The 8,987-nt window shown below is 23.9% G+C and overlaps 2 protein-coding genes and 1 pseudogene across 2 annotated transcripts; 2 read left to right on the top strand and 1 right to left on the bottom strand.

Moving 5' to 3' along the window:
• The first annotated feature begins 120 nt into the window (after nt 1-120).
• LOC121130619 (uncharacterized) lies at nt 121-1,443 on the top strand. Its single transcript, XM_040726352.1, has 2 exons — nt 121-852; nt 901-1,443. Exons 1-2 carry the CDS (start codon nt 121-123, stop codon nt 1,441-1,443), a joined length of 1,275 nt encoding a protein of 424 aa, XP_040582286.1.
• Nucleotides 1,444-1,521: 78 nt separating this feature from the next.
• Nucleotides 1,522-3,455, bottom strand: LOC121130618 (eukaryotic peptide chain release factor subunit 1 pseudogene; annotated as a pseudogene).
• Nucleotides 3,456-4,266: 811 nt separating this feature from the next.
• LOC121130617 (uncharacterized) lies at nt 4,267-5,364 on the top strand. The gene has a single exon (XM_040726350.1). It carries the CDS (start codon nt 4,267-4,269, stop codon nt 5,362-5,364), a length of 1,098 nt encoding a protein of 365 aa, XP_040582284.1.
• The last annotated feature ends 3,623 nt before the right edge of the window (nt 5,365-8,987 follow it).

Below are 8,987 nucleotides of genomic sequence, written 5' to 3'. Positions count from 1 at the left end.
CAACATGGCCGAGTGGTTAAGGCGATAGTTTAGAAATCTATTGGGTTCATCCCGCGTAGGTTCAAATCCTGCTGTTGTCGATTTTTATTTTTTAATTTTAATTTTTAAAATTAAAATATTATGCATAAATACTTTGATTTGGAATCTGAAAACAAAAATCTTTCTTCTGACTTCCCTACTATATCACCCTCATCTAAAATACCTAAAGAATATGCTAATCTATTGCCTGAGTATTTATCTGTTGATGAAAATCATTCAGAACTTATTTCTGATTTAATTGTACCCACAGATATAGATAATGATGAGCTAAAAAAAATTAATGATTATTTAGAAAAATTTGAATCCGTAAGTGAAAACTTCTTTGATGATAATAATAGTAACTCAATTCAGAACAAAGAAACCACAAATGAAGATAAATATGAATTTAAGAAATACAAGAGTGTAAATAGCAGTCATAACGCCAACTTTACTAAACTATCTGGTAATAATGTAAATGCAAACGAAAAGGAAAATAGTAGCAATTCTGTCATCGATAGAATATTGAAGAAAAGACCTGAATTTATAAACATCTCTACAAATATAATTGAACCTACAATGAAAACTACACTATCTGAAATTGCGGGTTTGGAGGATGTTAAAAGACAGTTACTGGAAATAATAATTTGGCCTCTGAAAAACCCAGAGCTATTCACAGGGCTCAGAAATCCTCCAAACGGTATTTTACTTTTTGGTCCACCTGGAACGGGAAAGACTTTACTTGGAAAGGCAATTTCTTCAGAGACAAACTCGACATTCTTTTCAATAAGTGCTTCGAGTATTTTGTCTAAGTTCATAGGGGAGAATGAGAAAGCTGTGAAGAATCTTTTTGAATTTGCAAATTTAATATCTTTAGAAAAAAATGAACCAGTCATTATATTTATTGACGAAGTGGATAGTCTTCTCCAAAGTAGGTCAGATTCAGAACATGAGTCTTCTAGAAGGCTTAAAACAGAATTTCTAGTACAGCTGGATGGAATTAATAAAAATTCTGGAAAAGTTTTGGTTATGGCAGCTACAAATAGGCCAGAAGAAATAGATGATGCTGCCAGAAGAAGGTTTGTGAAGAGATTATACGTTCCCTTGCCATGTTTTGACGGAAGAATGTTTCTAATTCAAAACTTAACAAATAAGATTGAAAATTCGCTAATATCCGATGATTATAAGTATATTGCAGACAATACAGATGGATATAGTTGTTCAGATGTCTATAATTTGGTAAGAGATGCAGTAATGGGTCCTGTAAGGGATGTAATAAATAACAATGAAAAGTCTACAAATATAATTTTAAGAAAGGTTGGATTAGAAGATTTTAAATCCTCTCTTCGTCAAATTAAAACATCAGTTGATTCCAATTGCATTAAAAAGTATGAGGAATGGAATTATAAATTTGGAAGCATAAATTAATGGTGTTGATAATTTATAATTTTAATTAAAAATAATATTATGCATATCGTAAATATATTTATAAATATTTCACACGTATTAACGACAGATTTTAAGGGAGTATCTAGAGAAATAGAAGATAAATATAAACAAGACAATGATTTTCATAAATTACTGTATCAAGTTTCAATAGATAATGATTTATTAAGAAATATTGATGAATTGGGTATTTATATTTATCAAAAAAATGTAATATTTCGAAAATTTTTTAAGTATGATTATAAAATTAGATTTCATAGAGAAATGATTATGAATAAGACACTGTTAATAAATTTAGTATATTTTTTAAAAGCTAATAAATCATTATGTCGTTTAAAATCAATAGATATTTCAATCTTTTTTCTTATAATTATAGCTGAATTTGGTTTTATTTCATTTAAAAATGATTTTTACTTCTTAATTCATAAAATAAAGGAAGTTAAAAGACCAAGCTATAAAAATATTCTAAAATATACAAAATATTACATACTTAGAAATACAGGTATACTGCTGATCAATAATAAATACAGTAATATAAATTCTCTAATTGAAAATATTGATAAAATTTTAAATGATGATGGTAATAATGATTATAAGTATTACAATGATAAATATTATAATAATCTAATGTGTAGAAAGTATATGAAAAATATTATTGAAAATTAAATTAATTAATATTTATTTTAGTTATTATAAATTTATGTTTATTAAAAAATATCATCACTAATTATTTCATCATTATCCTCGTCATTGTATTTATTATCAGTGTCTGAAATTTTATACTTTAAAACTGCCCCTATTCCTCCAAAAGCCTCTAGAAATTGTGTTCCTTCTGATGTTTTATCTGAAACTAATGATAATTTTGCATCGTATTTTTTATAGATCATCGAAAAAAAATCTATGACATTTCCACAATCATTTAAGTCATTCAAATCATTATCATCATCAGAAATAACATCTTTACCTTCTGTTGTTCCATTATTTAAGGAATTAATGTAATCGTCAAATTTAACATCCTTTTCTAAATCACAGTTCAAAATTATTCTTTCAACCGTGCTGTTTATTAATGCGTCATAGACATCTTCAAACCCTAAAGTATATTTACCATTGGTTGATATTTCATCGAATAAAGTGTTTATAATATTCCTTTCTTTGTTATATTTAACATTAATCAACGTGTCTTGACTCAATTCTATTGCTTGATTTAGCCCGTTTATTCCGCTGTAGTTTGTGTCAACAACTTTTAAAATTTTATTTGTTATCTCTTTATCAAGAAAGTCTGAGCTACTAAATTCGTTTTTTAATGATGCATATCCCCCAATAATGAATCCCTCGTATTCTGCAGTGTTGAAAATGTTATTAGAAATCTCAGCAACTTTTTTAACATATGCATTCCTTTTTTCAACTCTTAATCTTGCAAATCTAACTGAAGATTGACCTCCTCTTCCATGCTTCTTTGGTAAATCTACTGTTATTGATTGTAATATTTTTTTAGAATTACCACACAACTCTGCAAAAATACTTTCATGGCCTGTTATTATAACAATTCCATATTTTGAACTATCATTAAACTGTTCAACCAAATTTTGGACATGAAATTTAGAATCACAAAGATAAAGAGAAGTGTTGATAGGATCTATTGGCTCTATTGCTAAACAAATTCTTTTCTCCTTTTTATTTTCCATAATGGCACCTGAAAAAATTGCAAGTCCATTTGTTGGAACCTCTCTTAATGATTTGAGCTTCACAATTGCTGATGATATTGCATTTTGTACACTCAATCTGTTAACTCTGCTTTTTATGTTAGAGGCTGCGTTTTGTTCAGTCATTAAAAGTTTTATAGCTCTGTGAATTTGGTCTTTTGGTGGAAGAATCAATGAAATTATTGATGTACCTGAACCTGAATATCTGTTTAAACTTTTTAATGTTGAATAAATCTTCAACTGTTGTAGTTCTTGGTCTTCTTCTGGTAAAGATGAATAGAGAAGTAACATTTTTTTTATTTTTTTAAAAATAAAAAAAAAAAAATTTTAAATAAATTTAAAGTTTAACAATTGAGAATCTCATATTCATAGGAGTATATTTATAATATTAATTTAAAAAATATTTTAAAGTAAAAAATATTTATAAAAAAAAATGTCTTTCTATAAATCATCAAATGATCCTTTAAGGCTTTATTATATTCAAAATCCGAAATATCTATCTGAATTAAAAACAATATTCTTTAAATGTTACACACAACTTCATAAATCACATCAAGAAATATCTAAAATTGAAATGCAGGATCATACAAACATTGATAATTTGACAAATACAGTAAATCCAAGTTTACTTCTATCTAAGAAATTTGAATACTTGCAGAGATTTTTAATTGAAAATTTGAATAAAATTCGTGAGATAATTTCAGAGGAAAATAAAAATAAGTTTTTAGTAAAAATACCTGTTGAGATTCTGGAACATTTGAGTAAATCAGATGATATTTCTAAAATTTTTAAGAATATAAAAAATGATGAAATTCAAACTGAAAATGAAAAGAAGGATGTAGATATTAGATTTAAAGAAGTTATAAAGAAATTAGAAACGATGAACTTTTTTTAATTAAAACTCTTTTTCATTTAAAATTATTCATATTTTTTATTATTATTATAATTTTTAAATCTAAAATTTTTTTAAAAATAAAAATTATGAGTAATTTTAAATAAAATATATAAAGAAATAGAAATTAAGAAAAATTAGTTTTAGAGAATTTTTAATTTTTTTTTAATTTTTTTATCTAAAAATTTTTAGTGAAGTTAGTTTATGACAATGGAAAGAATCAAGGAAATAGAGTTAGAAATCGCAAGAACACAAAAAAATAAATCAACAAATCAGCATATCTGTCTTTTAAAAGCAAGATTATCAAAATTACGTAGACAACTACAGCAGCCTGCTTCAAAAGGCTCTCAAGACCATCAAGGATTCGATGTTTCTAAATCGGGTGTTGCAAGAATTGGGTTTATAGGTTTTCCTTCTGTAGGAAAGTCAACTCTTATGTCAAAGCTGACAAACACTCATTCAGAAGTTGCAGATTATGAATTTACCACCTTAACAACAATTCCCGGTATATTGACTTACAATAACGCAAAAATCCAAATTTTGGATTTGCCAGGTATTATTGAGGGAGCAAAGGATGGAAGGGGTAGAGGTAAACAAGTTTTAGGTGTGGCCAGAACATGTTCAATGATTGTAATTGTGTTAGACGCTACAAAACCTTTGGCTCATAAGAAAGTGATTGAAAAAGAAGTTTACGGTTTTGGAATTCGAATCAATAAAGAGAAACCTCAGATAAAATTTATTAAAAAGACCACGGGAGGTATATTTATAAGATATGCAAAGGACAAATCAGGTATATCTGCGGATCTTCAAAATATTGATGTAGTAAAATCAATTTTACACGAATACAAAATAAATAACGGTGAACTTAGAATAACTAGTGGTGATGTTGATGATTTGATTGATGCTATAGAAAATAACCGAATTTATCTTTCGTGTATTTTTGCAATTAATAAAATTGATGAACTAACAATAAACGAGTTAGATGTTCTTTCAAGAATAGAGAATTCTGTTTTTATTTCTTCAAAGTTTTTGTGGAATATCGATAATTTTCTTATTAGCGTTTGGAAATATTTGGATTTGATCAGAATCTATCCAAAACCAAAAAATAAGCCAATAGACGAGCCTGTTGTTTTAAAAAGAGGTAAAACCAAAGTTGAAGATTTCTGTAATTGTATCCATAAGACTATAATTAAAAAATTAAAACATTGTATAGTTTGGGGTAATAGTGTAAAATATTCTCCTATGAAAGTTGGTAAGGATCATGAATTAGGTGATGGTGACGTTATTCAGATTGTTAAGAGAATTTAAAAAATAAAATTTATAGTGATAATTAGTTTATATAATTTTAAATAATAAAGAAAATTTAAATAAAAATTATTTTTATTTTATCTCCTTTTTTTTTTGAAGTGTAAAAATTTTTATAAGAAAATATTTTATAAGTAAAAAGTTTCATAAAATTACTGTGCGACCAAATTTTGAATAAATTATTAAAAAATAACCATTCACCCATTTGGTCAATAGCTATGTTCGTCTCTGGGAACGCACCAATGCTATAATAACAGAAGCAATACTAAGAGACATGTTGTTTGTTATTAAAAAATTTTTAATTTTTTTTTAAATAATTTTATGAAAAAAAAAAAAAAAATAATTTTAACAAATTTCCCCTTTAAAAAATTTTATTTTGTTCAATTTTATTTAATTAAAAAAATAATAAAATAATTTTTTGTTTTGTTTTGTTTTTTATTAGTCATGAGTTCAGATAATATTGAATCCCCAGACATTCAAAGAATGATTAATTTTGTCTCTCATGAGGCAAACCAAATTATAAAAGAGCTGCATTTGACAGGAATCGAAGAATACAATTCTGAAAGAGCAAAACTCCTAAAAGAAGGAAAAAAGGTTCTAAAGAAAAATCACCAAAAACAACTTGAAGATCTAAAAGCTGAATTTAACTCTAAAATAAGCATACTAAAGAATAAGAAGAGCCAAGAGATGCTAAAGGTAAAAAGAAATATTCTAAAAGATTTTTTTCAGATGTTGCTGAAAAATTAAGTAAACAAGAATTATGTGAAGGATTGATGGAGGAGGTGGTTAGAAAGCTGGTAAATGTTAATAAAAATAAAAAGAATTATAATTTAATTTTTACAGTTCTTGAAAAGGATCTTAAAATCGCAAAGAATTTTATCAAAACTTTAAATGTGAAGAAAATTTTTAGAGAGACCATTAATAATAGTAAAAATAATCATAAAAATAGTGATAGTAGTAATTATAATAGTAATGAAGATAATGTTGATTTAAATGATATAACAATTAATATAACAGTTAAAACTACGAAGGATAAAAATTTTTTAGGAGGTGTTATTGGTTTATCTTCTGATACCAAAACTATTGTTGATAATACGTTTTCCAATAGAATTAAAACTGTATGGGAAAAATATTTAGGAGAAATTTCAAAATCTTTGGGATTGTTATGAATGAGGTCATAATAATAAAAAAGAATTTTATCTTTTTTAATATTCTTAAATAAAAGTTATTTTTAAAAATAAAAATTTATAATTTATTTGCATGATTACTAATTTTATTCTTTTTGTAATTTCTCATTTTGTTATAAATGATCATATAAAACACATAATTTGTAGATCTAACTTTTTTTTGTTGGTGTTATTTTATTATTTACTGCGTTATAACAAATATTTTATGTTATATAAAGTATTCTTATTTACCTATAAGATAAATTTTAGAGAGAATTTAAATAATTTAAATTTTAATATTTTTTAATTAATTATACAGAGAAAGATAGAGAAGGTTATAATTATATCTGTACTAATAATATCTATACTAATATTTATAATAATATCATTAAAGTATTCATAAAGTCTGTAATTGAATATCTAAGAAGATGTTTATTTGAGACAAAGATACCATTTCCTATTCTAAGTATCTATGAGATATATTTTTTTAATAGAAATTTAGGATTTTTAATTGAATGTGTTTATTATTTTTCATTTATGTTTCTAACACGAAAGAAGAAGAAGAAGAAAAAATTTTTTATTGATCAGAATAATAAAATAATAAAGTTTACTATTTGTACAATACTTATTTATGTATTATTTGGACTGCATTCTAGGATATTAGAACATAATTTAGATGTAAATTATAATTTTATATTTTACGTTGAATGTTTACTATATTTAGTAATTTTAACATTCTAACATTTTGATATTTAAAAAATAAAAGATATTATTTTAATATTCTAACACTATTATTTAAAAAAAAAAAAAGATATTATTTATATTAATAAACATTCAACAACAAAGAATAATAAATCATAAAATGTTTTAATTATAAAATTTAATTATTACGTAATAATAATTTATAATATTTTTATAGTTAAATTTAAAAAATTTTAATTGGAATTATAAACAATTCCATTCTCATCAATTTTAACATCTAAACTCTCATTAAAAAATTTTAGAACAAATCCTTCATCACATCCATTTAATTCTCTAATATCAAACCTACTATAACATTTTAATTTAATTTTTAAAAAATTTTTAAGGTAAACTTCTTCCAAATTAAGAATTACAAAATAAACTGCAGGATCTTTAAAGTAGGTAATTAAAAATTCTTTGTTATTATTTAAAAAATTTTTAAAACTTTCTTTGAATTCGTTATAATTCATTGAAAAGTTAAGAATCTTATACAAAATACTTAAAATATTCTTTAAATCTTCATTAATAATTTTCTTAGCATTAAAAAGTTCAAAATTACCATTTAAGGAATTTATTAGAAATTCCCAAATATAGAAATCTTCATTATCATTATCCTCATTTATATTAATGTTGTTATTAACATTTGTATTATTAGTATTAACATCATCAAATTTTCTGATCTTTTTTAGAAGTGTTAAATGTACAAGAGCATATTCAAAATTGAATGTTTTTGCAAGAAGAATTGTTTTTAAATATAAAAAATCATTTGGAAAGATTTTTACAAATTCCTCATTGAAAGTATAAAAATTACACGGCTCCTCCTCACTAGCAAAATTTTTAAACTTATTATCAACCTCAGAGCTTTTAAATAGGAAAGAATAATTTTCATCATCTTCAATATTTAAGAACTGCAAAGCTTTGTTAATAAAATTTTCTTTTAACAGTTTTTTACAGATGATAAGTCTGAGTAATAAACATATTTCAAGAGATAAGGGATCAAATGAAGTTTCATTAATTTTTAGGAATGTTTCATTTGATGTTAAAAGGTAGCAATAGAAGTTTATTGAAACATTATCAGAAACATCTTTATCTTCATATATATCTGTAATTGTATCTGTAGTTTTGTTCTTTTTATTATCCTGATTTTGGTCAGTATTTGGTTCTTTGTCGTTTATTTCATAATTATTAGAATTATTATCATTATCATATTCAACAGGTGGTATTCCTGATAATTTTCTTAATATATTTACTATATATTCTTTATATTCTGAATTATGTCCATCTAAGAATGTTAAATCTGATAGGTTGTCGTACAATTCCTTTGGTGTTATAGATTCCATTCTAATTTTAATTTAAAAAAAATAAAAAACATTAAAAACATTAAAAATATTAAAAATATTTATTTCAGAAATATTTATTAAAATCACTAATAAAATCTTTTACAATATCATTTATGTATCTACTTTGATCTTTAGAATATTTATATCTTTGTAATACAGTTTTATATTTACTAATATCATCATCATTAATTAAATATAATAAAATATTATTTGTTATTGTTTGTTTAATACTTCTTAAGGAAGGATATTTTACAATAACATTTTTATTACTAATATTATTAATATTAAAACTTGTCTCCTCAATTGTATTCTTATTAGCAGAATTATTAGTTGTATTTTTATTATAAATATTTTTATTATTAGTTGTATTTTTATTAGT

This window comes from Lepeophtheirus salmonis, unplaced genomic scaffold (genome assembly GCF_016086655.4).
Source record: "Lepeophtheirus salmonis unplaced genomic scaffold, UVic_Lsal_1.4 unplaced_contig_10041_pilon, whole genome shotgun sequence".
Taxonomy (NCBI): Eukaryota; Metazoa; Arthropoda; class Copepoda; order Siphonostomatoida; family Caligidae; genus Lepeophtheirus; species Lepeophtheirus salmonis.
The sequence above is the reverse complement of the archived record's forward strand: the minus strand, read 5'-3'. Positions and strand labels throughout refer to the sequence as shown.

Coding starts and splice junctions, on each gene's coding strand:
- LOC121130619 (XM_040726352.1), top strand. CDS start 121: ATGCATAAATACTTTGATTTGGAATCTGAAAACAAAAATCTTTCTTCT. Junction 853..900: donor TAGGGGAGAATGAGAAAGCT/GTGAAGAATCTT, acceptor TTAGAAAAAAAT/GAACCAGTCATTATATTTAT.
- LOC121130617 (XM_040726350.1), top strand. CDS start 4,267: ATGGAAAGAATCAAGGAAATAGAGTTAGAAATCGCAAGAACACAAAAA.